Below are 16,917 nucleotides of genomic sequence, written 5' to 3' on the forward strand. Positions count from 1 at the left end.
AGCAGCTTTGTGTCGATAACTGCTGCTGTGTAAGCTCTAGAGTGCCTAATCATGCACTTCAGTCTTGACTGCAAACAGTTTTGTGCACTGTTGGACAGCATACCAGGATGAAGGCACACTATACATGCTTTTATTTTTTCAGTGATTTTTACTTAGAACAAAATCCTCTGAATTCAATTTTTACAGCTGTTAGGACTGACAGGATGACATGGCATGTTTAATTTCTTTGAATCTGCTGTTTCTAATCCAGTTTGATGCAACTGGTCAATAGATCTTAATTGTCCTTTTCTTCCCAATTTCTGTTACTAGATCAACCAATGATCCAGGAAGCAATGAGCACCAGATTGATCAGGAGGCCCGAGTACATAAAGGCCTTTCAAGGAGAAGTCAAGCTGTGGGTGCTGTGCTGAGCGTCCTCCTGGTTGTTCTCACTGCATGCCTAATAATCTTGCTGTTCTACAAAAAAGAGAGGCGGTAAGAAATGATTGGGAGGCTTTAGAAATTTGCTTGGTAGGACTGGGTTTCCTCAGTGAAAGGGAAGTAGTGAACTTCAGAGATTTAAGTTCTGTTTCTCAGTTGGCAGCATCAACTGTCAAACCGCTGTTTTTTTCGAATTCCCGATTACTGTCTGAAGGTCCATGTAAAGAGGGCTGGAGCACACAATTGAATTGAGCTCATCTCTATTGTGGACAACTGCTAATTAAGGAGGATAAAACAACCTGACAATATTGTTAGTATTTGATATTCCTCTCCTTTTATGCTGTCAAGGTAGAACCGTACAACAGTAGCAAGGAACAGGTTCAAGTCCTGCTGGTTCTCTGCTTTCCAGACAAGTTTGGTATTTTTTTCCCGTTAGACATAAAGGCCAGAGGTGTTTCAGAACAGTCACCCTGAAGCTGTGGTAAGGGGGAAGATGTACATCACCGTGGACTGAATTTTGTTACAGTGGTTCAAGGTTAAGTGTCCTTATGCGATAGCTTGCAGCTGGCTTGGTGAAATGCCTTGTGTTGATAGTAAAAATCCAGTGAAGAAAAGTGAGGGCTAATAAGGGGGATACAGTCTCTCTAATACAGTATTCTTCCCCTTCTTTAGGGAAATTGTAATAAACAAGATAACAAACTGCTGCAGAAGAACATCCGGTGTTTCCTACAAATACACAAAGGTAATACAGTGGCAAAATAGAAGGTTTTGTTTCTTGTCAAGTTTTCTTAATATGAAACTTTAATAAATAAACAAACCCCCTTAATTCCTAGTTCCTTCAGTGCATGGAAACCATACCATGTGGCTTCAGGAAAGCCACATAGCTGAGATATCTACGTTCCCATTGTGAAATGGGAAAGGAAGATAGAGTTGAAGAAATGAAGAGCAGCCCATAAACAGCCAAATAACACATAAATTACAGGAAGAGGAAAAAAGTCTGTTTCAGACATAGAGAAAAGCGATAGTAACAGCATGCTATAGCAGTATTGCTATCTTATGGCTAAGTTAAACCCAAGGCCATGTGTGGTGTGGGTGACACAGGAGATCAGCGTGTGGCAGAGTCTAGAGTGGTATATGCAGTCTCCTCTTGCATTTATTTTTGTTTTTTCTTGCAGATAAACAGTGAAGAAGAAGCTAATGAGAATGAAACAGAGTGGCTTATGGAGGAAATCGCAGTACTAAATCAAAGAACAGCAAAAGGAGGGCAGGAGAACGGTCACATTACTACCAAGTCTGTTACATCAGAAGCCTTTAACTCTCTCCATGTGGATGACCTGGACAGTGAGGATGAAGTGTTAACCATTCCAGATGTAAAGATACAGACAGGAAGAGGACTAGACAAGAGCAAGCACCCACAAAAGAAGCCACCTAGTTTTGGAAGTGATGATAAAGCTTATTTGCTGAATGGGGGAAAGGAAAGGAAAGCAAAAACCAAGCCAGGCCAGCAGCAGGCACAGAACTCTACAAATACAGTATCGTTTCATGATGATAGTGATGAGGACTTGTTGAATGTTTAATAACCCCTCTTGTGCCTAATCAAATATATAGAGAGAGATTATATATAATGGGACAACATTTCCAACCAAATATGAGGACTTCAGCCTGAAAGATTTTTCTGAATTTTGCCTTTAACAAGAAACCATTGAAAAGGGAAGAAAAGAAAGATTTCGTGGTTGTTTACAATGATCTGTTCAGCAATGACTGGATTTCTAACATCCAGTTGGCTGAGTTATGTTGACTCTCTCTAGCCAGGACACTTCTCTTTTTTCTTTCCTTTTTTTTTTTTTTGGGGGGGGGGGGGGGGGGGGTGGGGTGGTGTTTGTTTGTTTCCAAGCCTCAGCATAGATGTTAAATGCTTGCTTAAAAAAGAGAAACCTTTTGAAAAGAAAGGATTAAGGCTCAATGAAGGCCCTGGCTCCTGAGACTCAAGTTATCTGACTACTAGCATTTTAACTCCTTGTATTTATTGATCCTCACTACTCAGGTTTGCTTAATAGCAACATGTTCTTCCTGCCGGCAGGGTATTATTCTATGGGTTCACCCATCGTAAGACGAGGAAAAATATAACTTTTGTGTGTTGGGATGATTTGATGTAAATTTTGGAACTGGTCTAATTTATCCTGTAAATTTGAATATCCATTCTAATTTAAACAGATCATTGGTTCAAAGGTATTGACTGAAAGGTACAACTCTGTATAGCTTTAGCCTGAAATGGTTGCTGTTCTTTGCATGATATTTTTTTGGTACTGGTCATACGACTGACTTCATCAGTATTTACCTAAGCAGCTGAAAAGCACCCAAAGATTTTTTTTTTTTTTCCCCTAGATTATGGCTGGACTAGACCGACTGCACAGAGAACCAGAGTTTTCAAGGACGTAGAGGCAGAATTCCTATAATACAATCTGCACTGCCCAATTTGTCATCACCAAGAAAAGCCCAACAACTAGAGTAGCCCTAGTCAGCACAATATCTCTCTCTGGTATTAATTACAAGAAAAAAATTTGGGCCAATGTTTTTTTTTGATAGCTTAAGTTCTAGCTCTTAGGCTATGGTCCTGGCTATCGTCATTTATTTGAAATACTGCTGGCAATGAATGCAAGTCAAATTTTCTTTAGCAGTCTTGCTCTTCTCCAGGTGTTTCCTAAATTAAATCATAGGCCATGATAGGGTTTCAAAGCATCGTACAAGTACGTGCATCGGTCAGAAATTTTTGAAACTTTTAATTGTTCCTTTTGGCTGGCTTACTCAGTTTCAACAATGGTTTCTTTTTATAAAAACTCCATTTTGAATCAAAATAGTGTAATATAACATATTCAGCAATTTCAATAAAAGATGCGAAGTGGGTATTCCAAATCCCACATCTCAAGTCTGGAATCTTTCTTACACTAGTCTGTAATGCTGCTGCTCATCAGCCTGGTGATAACCTTTTTTTGCTGTGATAACTAATACCTTAACTGTGTCACTTGAGACAAGAACTGATGTTTGATGACAAAGATCAGAATATAAAGGTAAGCCCCGGTGGTGTATTCTTTCTTTTATCAGAAGGGTTTGGGTTTTATTCCTCTTGTATTGTTACCAATGAAGCTGTAAATCAGTTTGGCTAAAGCTGCATCTTGTTATACTTAAAACAAAAGCAGCATTTTTCATATTTAGTATTAAGTTAATTTTGGGGGAATGAGAGGCTTGATGGTGTATTTTTAACACTGTCAGCTACCATTGCAACAGTTCTCTCAATGGATGTTGAAGAATACCACTTTCCTTCCCCAAGTCTTCAGGGCTGGCATCTTGGAGTTGTTCGATCCATGAACCGCCACGTGAAATGCTTTCCCATGCATTAAGGCATTACACCGCGTGGTCTCTTTGTGACTGTGCCTCACGAGGCTTAGGTAGAACAGAGGTATTCTGCCTGGGGGTGCTTATCTGAGCAGTATCGATGTATTTCTAACATGCAGCTGACAGCAGTGAGTGACTTCAGTGTCTTGGAACTATTGCCTACATTCTACCTAGGCGTTTGTAGGTAGGCTGACTGAATCTTCTCTTGTTCAGAGCTGGATGTATGACTTCAGCAGAATACTTTTGCAGTAGAATACCCTGTTTAACCATAGGGAGGGCCCAGACGAGTACGTACAAATGGCTGGGCAGCGTGTCTCCCTGGGAGTGAGCCTCTAAGGCACCCTGCCGCACGGCACAGTGCCACCCAACCCGGCTGCGCTGCAGGAAAAAAGGCCCAGTTAACTTTTTTTGTTCACGTGGAACTTATGCATGCCATTACCAGCTGCTTAAACAAAACCGCTGGCTAAGAAGCAATGTGAGGTTTTTTGCGTGTGTTTTTAAGATACAGCCTAATGGCTTTAAACTTCACCCACTTCACAGGCAGGCTTTGATTTTGGTTTCCTTGGCCTTGGCTGGCTGCGCGCATCCTGCTGAGGGAGGCTGCGGGGGCTGGCTGTGAGCGCGGCGGATGCCACTGTGCGCTTGTGTGTCCCTGTCCCCTCCCCAGCTCCTCAGGGAGCCCCTGCAGCCGTGGAGGTGGAAGTCTGGTGCGGCATGGGGGGGTGATGTGCCGGGGTTGGTGTCACACCACTGTAAGTGGTGCGGGAGAGGGGTTTCTTTTTCTGTCCCTGGGACAGAATGGCCTAAGCTGGTTTATTTTTGGAGTGTATTGAGAGGAGGTCTTTTTTTTTTTTTGCCTGCCTAATCCCTGCAAATCACTTTCCAGACCATTTTTCACTTTTTTCCATCTTTAAAATGTTGCCTTTGCCTATGCTTGTCTTTCTGATGGAAGCAGTTGTGAGCAAAAGGTGTTGGAGTAGCAAGTGTCTATCCATAGACAGCACGAGTATCATTGGAGCCTGATACAACTGGACTTTTTTGAGGGTCCCCCACAATGAATTCCACCTAAAGTCTTACAGGTCGTCTCTGGTAAGAAAGCTGTTTTGGTCATAAGTATTTTATATTATTGTTTCTCAAAGCTATTCCCAGTGCATAATTCCTTAGTGAATGCTTTTTATCTTTTGTATCACTGCAAATATATGGTCAGGTGAAAATTTTGTTCCCTGATGTAGGTGGGAGAGGTTTTCCTTGGAAATGGAGGAGCGTGGAGAGTGAGGGTGGCTGCAAGGGTGAGACATACATGATACTGGAGTTTGCGGGAAAGCTGTTCTTCACCATTACATGGCTCAAAGTAGAGAGACTTTTGTTTCACAGTGTACTTACCTGTTCTTTATCGAACTCAGTTGATAAGCCTTGTTCACATGTGGTGCCCACCAACTGCTACAATAAACTTCTCATTTGCTTCCACGTTAGTGGAATTTTCCATCTATGCTTGCTCCTTAAAATGCTTCTTCTTTGAGGAGCTGGTTTGGCTAATAAAAAAACCCCAAAAAACCCAAAGTGCTGTGGCTGTTGGTGGCTTTTCTGGAAAACAGGAATGTATGTGCTCTGATTAGGGGTTAAATGCAAATTCTCCCTGGGTGAATTAAGGTCTGATTTCAAATGAAACCTAAAAAATAAAGCTTGCAACATGTAGTTTAATAATTTATGGAGTTAGTCTTGACTTTTGGTCAAATGTCTTTGTTACTTAAATAGCTTTGCTGCCAACTAAATATCTCAGTGCTGCACAGAAGACCTAGATGAGTTTTTGGGGGTGGTTTTGATGCCAAAATGCCAACCCTAGATGACATTTTGGAGAATGTTGGAGAATTTGACAGATTCCAGAAGCAAATCTTCTTTGTCCTGTGTTTGCTTTCTGCTGCCTTCACCCCGGTGTACGTGGGTGTCGTCTTCTTCGGGTTCATCCCTGAGCATCGCTGCTTCAGCCCCGGGGTGGCTGAGCTGAGCCAGCGGTGTGGCTGGAGCCCAGAGGAGCAGCTCAACCACACAGTTCCCGAGTGGGGCAGCCACGGGGCCAGTTTTGGCAGCCGCTGCAGGAGGTACGAGGTGGACTGGAACGCGACAGGCATCAGCTGCACCGACCCCCTCGGCAGCATTGTGGGCAACTGGAGCACCGTCCCCCTCGGTCCCTGCCAGGATGGCTGGGTCTACGACTCCCCAGGGACCTCTCTCGTGACCGAGGTAAAAACGAATACCCCCCTTCCCTTGCCCCCTCGGTTGCAGACAAGCTGAGAGATGTGGGAGAGGGTTGGCGTAGCCTAGGCTGTGTTAAAATGACACCTGCTTACCTGAACGAGGGGATCCTCTTGCCGCAAACTTGCGCAGGGAGTTCTGCAAGTTGTCTTCCCTCTGTTCTCGCTGTGGAGCGTTGCCTTGGCTGCTCAGGAGGCTTATATCTCCAGCTGGGGAGCAAAGCATATTTCAGCAAACAAATACCTAGGTAGATAAAGTCCAGTTCTGAATGAAATTCCCGTCACATGAGAGGTCCGATTGGTGGAGCTGTGTAAACATCGCTGGTGAGGCATCAGCAGTGCGCAGCACTACAAACAAAAGCGGCCGATCCCAAGTGGGCACGCTGCGCAGACCTCCCAGTCTTCCTGGGATCTTCACCCAGATGTGAAGGTCTTCATTTCTTTCTTTCTTTTTTTTTTTTCCTTTTCTTAAATGAAGATTGTCTTTTAAAGGCAGTTTCAAATATGACTGAATGACTATAGGTGGGGGAAAAGGTAATAATTTCCTACAATTAAACAGCTTAATTCAGGAATAAATTGCAGAAAATCCAATGGCTGTTTTGTGTTCAGATGTGAATAAACTGAAAATGGTACTTAAGCTACTTAAGGTACTTTAAGGTTTTAGGTGCTTTAAAAACAAATCAGTATCTGGGATGACAAGCTTGATTTTTATCACAGAAAGTTCCACCAAATTTTTAGAGATGGTGGAGGTCAGGATTCTTTCCCCCATGTATCTAACACAAATGGAGGAGCAGGTAAATTCTGTGCTTTAGCAACTTCAGCATTTATAGTTTTGTAAGAGGTTGGAGCTAGATTTTAGGTGGTGTACTGCAAGTGTACTTCTTTCAGCAAAGTGTGGACAGAGCAACAGTAAAGTGAGGAGGTGAGACACCTCAAATGGAGGGTGCCCCAGGACTTCCTCAAAGCAGCAGCGCAGCAGGCACATCTCGCTGCAAAAGGCTTGAGCAGATGCTAGGGTCCAGATGACCTCTTGAGATGGTGGGAAGCTGAAAACTTGCAGTCTGCGTGGATTTGTGCGGTCACGGTCTTGCATCAGTCATCTTCCCTCTTCTTCTGAAAGGGGTGCAAGGCCCACGGACTTCTTCCTTCACAGGATAACCAAAACCGTCATGCGCCTCCATGTGAGTTTTGGCAAAGTGTTTTGCTTCTGGATGTGACTGTTTTTGTGAAGGCTCTTGGGCTCTGTTATGTTGTCCCTTGCTCTGGCAGCTAAGCAAGGGAAAGAACAGCACAGAGTAAAGCATGTTACTTTGCTCGAAGGAAAAATTTACACATGGAAAAATATCCTCGTCGGAAGCCCCACAGAGCATCAGAAGTATCTGGTTTTATGTTGATTAAAGATGCACAGCTTTAAATAAACCCAACTACTGGTAGGATGGGAAGGGTTTCTCAGTCCTGTTAGGACAGCTTTTTGAAATAACTTATTCTCCAGTAGCTTTTATGTATATCTACTTAAGTAAGATAAGAGAACTAAGGCCAGATGGCAAATATAAGTGCATACACACATGGTATAAAGCTTGGCCCCAGATACAAAAGAACCGGTTTCCAGACACATTAGGCTGTAGGACAATTTAGCTGAGCAAAAGGCCAGAGCAGAGAGAAAATGCTGTGGCCTTGGGCAGATGCAGATACCTCCTTCGGGGAGCCGTTGCTCCATGGGAAGCGGGACAGGGCAGGCTTCTACAAGCATCTAGGATACCTTCAGTGAAGGCATGACCCTTAGTCCTGAGGGGTCTGCAGGGACTACTATGGCATGTGAATGTATGAGGCAACCAGAACTACTTAAAAATGTTCACCATCAGCCACAAAAAAAAAAAAAAAGCTGTTTGAAAAGCCCAGGGTGATCATCAGGTCCATGCTGATTTGATCAACAAGGCCTAAAACAAGTTAGGGTCCTGATCCTGACAGGTAATAACTCGGTTATGCTCTTTCCAGTAACAAGAGATGAGACATGAATGGGAAATACCAGGAAACTGCTCAAGGGCTTGATCCTGTTGGACACTTAATTAAGTCAGTAGGGTTTCTGGGTGCTGATAAAATAGTCATTGATCCAGAAACAAATTTAAATTTTTACCTGACGCAAAGGAAACTTGTGAATGTGAGCCAGGTCCTCGTTTCACTCTCTTGCTTCTAACTGTGGTTGCTCCTTTAGTTTAACCTGGTGTGTGAGGACTCCTGGAAGCTGGACCTCTTTCAGTCTTCTGTGAATGCCGGGTTTTTTATTGGCTCCATAAACATTGGCTACATAGCAGACAGGTACGTGTGGGCTCACAGCAGAACCCTCTGACCTCCCTTATCGGTGTTCAGCAGCTGAGCTTAGATAAAGGCAGAGAAAGGTTGTGCAACTGCTATCATCTCTGTTCTTCTCAAAATAAGGTCAACCACCTGGATGTTCAGTTGCAGTATGAGGAGTACTCTGTCTCTTAGGTCATACCTGGTGGTTTGCACAATTCTCCTGCTCAGAGAGTCCTGCAGAGCCCACGAGGACTATTTAGGACCGTACACCCCAAACTCCCTACCGTGCCCCACCAGAGCCCTGGGACGTTAACCAAAGCCAGGAAACGCTGGTTTGGAGCCCCCACTTGATCTGTCACGCTCTGTGCGGCTGCAGCTTGGAAACATCTTGCTTCCTTTGGAGAAACTTTGAAATAGCAGATGCAGAGATTGCCAGATGGGTACAGCAGCAGTCACTGTGAAAAAGCAGAAATCCCTGTGTCCTGGCGCCTTTAGCTCCCTGTTCAGAGCCAGCAGATGCAGCTGCCCTAGCCCAGGTGGCGGGGATTAAAAAGAAACAAATGCCAGTGTTTGAAGACCCTTTCCCCCCCCTTGTTCCCTCCTGCCTAGGACTGTTAGTACAGCAGGCTCCGAGGTGCTCCGGCTGCAGAGCACAGCCTACTCACAACAAGCTCCATACATATTAGATTTTTTGGAGATTAAGATTGTGGTATAGGAATCTGTGGTAAATCTGGTGCATGCAGACATATCAGAATCATAATATTAACCCCTGTTTATTTTTCACCCCCATTACAAAAAAAAAAAAACCCCACCACAACGGATTATTAAGCTGCCTGTTCTGAAATTCAGCAATAACAGTCACAGTCCAAATGTAAATATGGGACTATTATTCTCTAACTTGGGAAATTTTTTCTTTTTCCTGAAAGCCTTTGTGGAATTGCAGAGCAATTGGTGCAGTAATTTTTCAGGGAATAGAAAAGCAGATAAGTGAGTAATGGGCTGTAAGAATAAAAGTCAATGTGTATCTATCCCTTGTATGGCAAAGTTAGATTCCCCCCCCCCCCAAAGATGCACAAAGCTTTTACTAGTTTAAAACGCCTGTGTTTTCATGACCAGTGTTTTGCTTTACACATATTATCTTCCAATCCAGGTTTGGCCGTAAATTTTGCCTCTTAAATACAATTCTTGCAAACGTTGTCTGTGGAATCCTTCTGGTCTTCGTGCCCACCTACCTGTGGATAGTCATCCTCCGGTTCTTGCAAGGGCTGGTCAGCAAGGGCTGCTGGACCGCAGGCTACATCCTGGGTGAGTTCAGACCTTTTCCCAGGAGCAATATTGGCTGCAGAAGATGAAGAAAAAAACCCAACAACCCAAAACAAAAGCCATTTAAAAAATGCCTCCTATGGTGTTTTACCAAGGAATTTTCTCCTTTGACTTCTCAGGATTTTTTTCAAGCATTGTCATCAGGGAGAAGCAATGGTAGCCTTCAAATCTCAAGCAAGCAGTGGTATACCAGAACTGTTACCTCAGGGCAGGCTTTCCCTTGTGGTGCCAGCTCCCCTTTGCAGATCTGGGCCCCCGGGCTCCTCTCCCTCCCCTCGGGCACCAGCTGAGGAAGGCGACAGCCCTGGGGCAGACCGCAGCCGCTCCAGCCCAGTCGCAGACAGGGTGATGACAGAGGAGGCCATTAAAGAAGCAGGCAGAGGGTGGGGAAAAGTGGAGGCATTTTTATGACACAAAGGGCATTAAAGGGCAAACAGAGGCTTTACAGCCTAAAAATAACTGAAGAACAGCATGTACTTGCTGAAAAAAAGACAAGCTGTTTGGGTATCTGTGCACTTGTCTGAGTGGAGGCCAACCCGGGGGATCGCAGAGCAGTGCGAGGAGCCGGGCTCTGCTGGTGCCTCTCCCACCGCCTTGCACCGATCGTGTCTGGTGGTGAAGCACGGCTGCGTGGCAGCAGGGTTGGGGCCAGCTGGGGACCACTTTCTGGGGCATGGTAGAGCTGCCTGAAACTTCTGACTTCTCTGGTGTGGAATTTAGGCTCTTGTCAAAAATACCCAACACCAAGCAATCACCAAAGCAGCAAGTTAAATATTTTTAAATGCTGCCCAATAGAGCCTTATCTAGATTAGGATGTCAGGTGGCTCTACCAAATAGCTCTGAGTGATCCAGTTCACTGTGATAGTGGAAAAAAATGTAAAAGTCAACACCCTAAACTTCTACTAAGTCTTTTAGCGGGGACATCTTGCTAATGCAGTTATCCAGATGTCTGATACAAATAAAAACATCTAGCCCACGGTCCAGACCGTCTCCTGCCAAGACATGGTTGTTCTTTCCTGTGCACATTCTAGATGCTTGCTTGGCCTTTTAAAACTTTTCCTGGCACAAATGAGATCTTCATCACCTCTTCTGGAACTATTTGCCATTTTAGAGCATAAAATCCCTGTCAAGATAATGACTTCCCCTATCCTCATATTTTAGCTCAGTCACACCTTGTTACTTCTCGATTCTCCTTGAAACTCTCCTGAGAAAGAAGTCACCCAGAATCAGTCCCAAAGCCCCTTTAACCTTGTACCCTCTCCCTAAGGGTGGCCAATACTGAATGCCTGGGGAAGGGCATGTGGGCAGAGCAACCTTATTGTCACGCTCCCCCGGGACACACTTGTCTACCCTTCAGCTGCTTTTGGCTCAGTCCCACTGAGCCTGAGGAGATGACTTTGTGTCGGTGCATCGTTTGGCCAAGCAGTATTAACTAATCCGTGGCTCCAAAACACACCACTTCCTTCAGCTCCTAAATAACTGCCTTCTGTTCTTTCTCTAATTGGTTTGCTTTCCTGAAATCACACAACCGGATGCAAAATTTTCAGTGTGTTTGTGCCTGCCTGCTTGAATAGTTACTTTTAGCTGTGTACCAACAAGACTTGTGTGGGTCTGTCCTGTGACGTGCACCCACGAGGTGCAGATGAGTGGTGAAGCCATCCTGACCAGGAAGCTGTATGCCATCCTGTGGTTCAAGAGTTTCTTATGTACTTGGCGTGAGATGCAGGCTGAAAGGTTGCATTTAGAAAACAAAATACGACGTTTTATTATTGGGTTGGAGACATGTAGGTTGGTGTTAGATTTTACAACAAAATCTGTCTGTGCACTTTGAGGAATGTTTGATTTACTCGGAGATTTCCATGACAAGACAGTACTGGATGCCTTAGGCCAGTGAAAGAGCAGGAGCAGTGTTTTCTCCCCTGCTGAGAGTTTGGGTGACAGAAAAGCAAACCTTCCTCTGGAGCACAAGAGGATATTTGTCTGGAGGCTTTATGCCAGGAAGCCCAGGATTACCAAGATGGTTTCTTCAGGGCATTAATGCAACATTTGGTCTTCCAGTGTCCCTGCAGAGCAAGTTACTGCTGCGCTGAGTGGTCGTGGCTGAGTTGTCACTCACCTGTCTCTGTGCGTGTTTGCAGTGACAGAAGTTGTCGGTCCGAAGTACCGGAGGACGGTGGGCATCCTCTACCAGACGGCTTTCTCCGTTGGGCTCCTGGTCTTTGATGCCATCGCTTACGCCATCCCTCACTGGCGGTGGCTGCAGCTCACCGTCACCCTGCCGAGCTGCTTCTTCCTGCTCTACTACTGGTAAACGGGCTTCATTGTACCTCTGCCCACGACCCAAAAACCAGCTGCTTCTGCCTCCCAGGGCTCGATACTGAGGGAGATTTGGCTCTGCTTTTTGGTCGTGTGTGTCTCTTAGTGCAAAGAGGAGGTACACAGGAAAAAGGAGAGGGAAATAGGACCCCTCAGCAGCTGAGACTTTGTTGCATCTTAGCCTGTGCGCCGCACCTGACTTCTGCTTAAAAGAAAGACCACTTTGAAAAACACTGGGGAGAGTGGTTTAATATCATATATTATCTTCATTAAGCATTTCATAAAGGAAAAGAAATGCCTTGACATAATTTAGTGGATCCTACACTGAAAAGATGGTTATTGAAAGATTGTGGAATGCTAATTGAACTGTAACAGGTTGTTTACATGTTCTTTTAAGGAAAAAATGTTGCAGCTTTTTGCGGTCCAACCAAAAGAAGGCATATAGGTTCACCTTTATTTTGGATTCTCTCCTCTCTTTTTGATTGATATTTTTCAGTTTGAGAAATTGTCCAGATGGGTCGAGAGGTTAGGAATAGTAGAAAGAGATTCGTTGTCTTCCTTTTTTCATATTTGTGAACTGGTAAGCCAGTTCTAGCTTGTTTACTACTTAAGCTGTGATGGCACAACTGGAAAATGACTCCCTAAGAGGAGCCAGTTTGTGGTGAACAGGCTGAATAAAATGATAGCACTACTCTCGCTCAAAGCCCTTCCCTGATTTATCTTTAGTAAACTCATCTCTGACTAAAGCCACTGCCACAACTGCTACTCTTCCCATTTCAGCAGTGGGATATATTACTTTTCCTGACGGCGGGGGGGGAGAACACACACTCCCCTCCCAGCCTCCCCCCCCAAAAAAGACTAAAGAAAAAAACCCTGCCTGCCTCTATTGAACCAAAGCCCTCTCTCCACAGTCGCCTTATATGGGAGCACTATGTGAGCTTTATATTTTGGTGTATAATAGCATCCACTTGTATTGTAGGTGCCTCCCAGAGTCTCCCAGGTGGCTGATCTCTCAAGGAAAAAATGACAAAGCTATGAAAATTGTCAGTCATATGGCTAAAAAAAATCGGAAAAAGATGCCTTCCCATTTTCAGGTGAGCTCAGGGTTTTTTTATGCATGTAAGCAAGCATCATGATAGTCCCTTCTATCAGTTCTTCCCAGCAGAAACTTACTGTACTTTGTACTGGCTCTTCTGCAGGATATCAAATTTGAAGAGGAAGATGGCGGAAAGCAGAGTCCTTCACTCATCGACCTTGTCAGGACACCACAGATGAGAAAAAACACATTAATTTTGATGTACAACTGGTAAGAAGATAATGTTGGAGAGCTGTTTTTGGAGCTCTGGTTATGAAGGCTCCAGCAGGACACAGACTTCAGTCCTCTGACTGACTAACGAACCTGGGATGCTCTTCTCTGCCCAGGTTCACAAGCTCCGTCCTCTACCAGGGGCTCATCATGCACATGGGAATAGCCGCTGGGAACATGTACCTGGATTTCCTCTATTCTGCGCTTGTCGAGTTCCCAGCCGCCTTCATCATCATCGTCACCATCGACCGCGTCGGGCGGCGCTACCCCTGGGCTGCAGCAAACCTGGTGGCTGGGGCCGCCTGCCTTGTCACAGCCCTGATCCCAGAGGGTGAGTCACCTGCGGGAGGCCACAGTGGCTTCCCAACCTGGCGTTGCCCCCTGGGGTCAGCACCCACCTCTCCCTCCCTGTTACTGAGGTCCAGCCCCAAAGGTCCGCAAACCCACGCCTGCCATTGAGTGCCCCCCCCACACACACACACTTTTAGCAGCGCTCCTCCTGCTGCAGAAGTGAAATGGGGTTGCTCTGCAGCACTGCTGATGACAAATCTCAAAGCACCTGGGTCCCCCGTGCCGCTTTGGGAGGGTCCCCGTGCCACAGCTCACGCAGTGCTGGCTGTTCCTGTTCCCTCACACGGGTGAAGCAAGGCCCCTTAAAAACATCAAGTGATATGGGATCAGAGGTCCCCCCTAAAATAACACTGGTGTATTAACTGACTCCTGCTAAATCGCTGGGATGCTTTTAAATGGGTTGAATGCATTTTTCTCTGCAGACATACATTGGCTAAAAGTGATTGCTGCCTGCATTGGGAGAATGGGGATCACGATGGCTTTTGAAATGGTTTGCTTTGTAAACACTGAACTGTATCCAACATACATCAGGTAGGTATGTCCTCCCCATTGGCGTTTGGCCTGGAAACAAATAGTTGAGGCCAATGTGTATGTTACGTTGTGTGCTAAACTAAGTTATCCTCAAATGCTTCAGAACTACACAGGTACTGCTGAACATGAAGTACGTGGAGCATAAGTAAAATGCTTTAAAAAGTAGATTCATGAAAACAGCAGATGTACTTTAAGGCAGATGAAAACTCATGTGACTGAAATAAAGGGAAAAGTGGAGTCAACCAGGGTGGATGAAAGTTCTGAAGTACCATACCATGTAGTGCTTGGATTTGTGTCTTGTTTGAATCAAAAGAACATTTAAATGGATCTGTCCAGAGTGGAGTCTGCTATGGAGAATGTGTGTTAACTCAAGCCCTTCACCTGAGGACTGGATTTTTTTTCCCTATTTGTAAGTTGGCTCTGTGCGCTGCAGAAATGTAAAGCTTGGGGTTAATTCTTATTCAAAATTTCCTCTTTCTACCCAGTGACTGTAAGCCATTGCCTGCAGAGATGTCTAAACAACTTCTGAATGTGCTCACCAGTGCAAAACTAGGCCTTTGCAAACTATTTTGGCATTTTGTGGTCTGCTGAGCTGCATGCCCTGTGCAAGGGTCAGAACTGTGATCCCTGCCCTTCCGTCAGCAGTACTGTGATGCTAACGTGATCCCTTTGCTGTTGAACCAGGAACCTCGGGGTGATGGTCTGCTCCTCCTTGTGCGATGTTGGGGGAGTCATCGTCCCATTCATCGTCTACAGACTGGTGGAAGTCTGGCACGATCTGCCACTGATAGTCTTCAGTAAGTGCCACCTTACCTCCTTGCCAGCTGCTCCTGCGCTGCAGCAGTGGGGCCCAAGATTCAAAGGGAGGGAAAAGAAACTAAGGCAGTTGCCCCAAATTCAGCAGAAGCCCCTTCCCATCTACAAAAGCCGCCATAGCCTTCACTTTATAGCAACCTGGAGTTTGTTTATGCATTCATGTCTCCTTTGCCCTTATTGTTGTTCCTTGCATTTTAAAAGAAGCTGGGGTGAATACAGGTTCAACAGCTGGCAAAGAGCTGAGAAATGTTCTAATGTTTTGGTCAGATTAGTATTTTGATGAATTCAAATTTGATCAATACTGCTCTTCTGTGAGGTTTATTGTCTCAATCCAGGAGCCAAAATCTAGAATTTCACATAGTTGCCTATTTAATGGAGTACAAGCGTGGCTGTTATGCTTCAGCTTTTCTAGCGGCCTGTTAACTGGCTGTTCTCCAGCTATTTGGAAAGAGGTTGGCAAATAAATGCAAGATGAGTGTTTGCAGACTAGTTACCTGAACTGTCAGGTCAGGGTCTGCAAAACTTTTCTGAATCTTTAGATCAGCACACTATTATAGAAAATAAATGGCATATTGAATGTCAATATGCAGTTTTCACAGACAGCACATCTAGGGGGGTGCTTGGTAGAATTAAAATATAGACACTAAACATGTGCCAAGCAGTTAAAAGAAATTATTAGTGGAGGAGTTAATCACATTGTGTAGGCGATAATAAATTGAATATGTATTTTTCTAAATGTTGTTATGTAAATAGCAGAAAAATTGAATCCGTTTCCTGGCATACACTCAGAGTAGAAAGAGTTCTTTCCTCTTTACAGTTGTCTGTCCAGCCTGAGATGCCGTGGTTCAGTGCATAACTCACCACTGAACCTGGCTCATTGCTGTCTCCACGTGGCTGTCACATCCTCCAGAGGAGGCATATAGAGCCTTGACTTGCACATCTTGCATGCAGAACAAAATAAAATGCCATTTATGAGTCCTTTGTGCCAGGCAGTAGAAAGTGGTGCATATGCTGGAAAGTGGTATATGCTAATAAGCTCTTTGTGCATCTGTTTGATTTGAAGCTGTTCTTGGTTTGATTGCGGGTGGATTGGTTTTGCTTCTACCTGAAACTAAAGGAAGAGTTTTGCCTGAGACTGTTGAAGATGTTGAAAACTTCCATGGGTGAGTCAGAAGGATGAACTCTTAGCAGCTTTCACTTGAAATTGTGCAAAATCCCTGCCCACAGCTCCTTGGGAAGCCCAGGGGTTACTTGGCTGCCTCCAGTGCTTCCAAGAAGTTGCTAAGTTCATTGCCAGACTCCAGCTGGAGAGGTTTTCTTTTTACCACTTGTCTACCTAGGCATCTAAAAACAGGCAGCATAGGCCTTTACTGGCGTATGAATAGCTGCATTAGTCTCTCAAACCTGCTGCAACGCTATTATAAATGTTATTTGTGCTTTAAAAAACCTAACTGATCTTGTGGAACAGAAAAAGGGCATTCTTGATAGCAGCTACTCATGCAGTGAGTGAAGCACCAGTATCTGCTGAAGAGCCAGAGCAAATCTAGAGGATTTGAGGATCAGGTGTTCATCTTCTCTGGGGAAGAGGCAGGGAAAGTGAAGAACTTGACATTAGGTGCTCACTGAATACCTTCATTCCTGGTTTGCTACTCATGTCTTGTTATTCTTGCAGACAAAGTGCTCCAAAGGCCAAAAAGATCTATCTCCACGTCCAAACATCAGAAGTGGCGCATGACTGAAGAAAGCATAACTCTTTCTGGGTAGCCTGCTTTGAGGCACTAGCATGGAAAAGCAAATTGGAATAAATACTCTCTCCCGACTTGCCTCTGTTTTTTGTCTGCCTATCCTTTATTTACAATGTTTGGGGGGTTCTGATGGGATTGTGCCTCCTATTACTGCATTGCTGTTTCCCTC

At 44.8% G+C, this 16,917-nt stretch overlaps 2 protein-coding genes and 1 long non-coding RNA gene across 9 annotated transcripts in view; 2 read left to right on the forward strand and 1 right to left on the reverse strand.

The window, feature by feature from the left end:
• Positions 1-3,346, forward strand: part of IGF2R (insulin like growth factor 2 receptor) — a 61,263-nt gene extending 57,917 nt beyond the window's left edge. For both annotated transcript variants that reach the window (XM_054822917.1, XM_054822918.1), the window contains exons 46-48: positions 310-474; positions 1,093-1,162; positions 1,596-3,346. In XM_054822917.1, the coding sequence (XP_054678892.1) occupies positions 310-474; positions 1,093-1,162; positions 1,596-1,997 (637 nt within the window). In that variant the 3' untranslated portion in view covers positions 1,998-3,346. The remainder of the gene's footprint in view (positions 1-309; positions 475-1,092; positions 1,163-1,595) is intronic.
• On the reverse strand, positions 109-11,364 carry LOC129205418 (uncharacterized). Of its 6 annotated transcripts, none has more exons than XR_008576722.1 (5): positions 9,886-11,364; positions 9,593-9,699; positions 8,200-8,815; positions 6,162-7,334; positions 109-456 (listed from the first exon to the last, which is right to left on the reverse strand). It is a non-coding gene; the product is annotated as an uncharacterized LOC129205418 (long non-coding RNA). The 6 variants fall into 6 exon arrangements; XR_008576720.1 differs by having other exon boundaries at positions 6,162-6,275; positions 6,997-7,334; positions 9,593-11,364; XR_008576723.1 differs by adding an exon at positions 5,197-5,397 and having other exon boundaries at positions 9,593-11,364.
• On the forward strand, positions 5,426-16,830 carry LOC129205417 (solute carrier family 22 member 2-like). Its single transcript, XM_054822924.1, has 11 exons — positions 5,426-6,054; positions 8,278-8,381; positions 9,511-9,665; positions 11,822-11,990; positions 12,979-13,093; positions 13,199-13,305; positions 13,422-13,636; positions 14,079-14,187; positions 14,872-14,984; positions 16,067-16,166; positions 16,676-16,830. Exons 1-11 carry the CDS (start codon positions 5,644-5,646, stop codon positions 16,740-16,742), a joined length of 1,665 nt encoding a protein of 554 aa, XP_054678899.1. The 5' UTR covers positions 5,426-5,643; the 3' UTR covers positions 16,743-16,830.
• The last annotated feature ends 87 nt before the right edge of the window (positions 16,831-16,917 follow it).

The sequence above is a fragment of the Grus americana genome, chromosome 3, assembly GCF_028858705.1.
Source record: "Grus americana isolate bGruAme1 chromosome 3, bGruAme1.mat, whole genome shotgun sequence".
NCBI lineage: Eukaryota > Metazoa > Chordata > Aves > Gruiformes > Gruidae > Grus > Grus americana.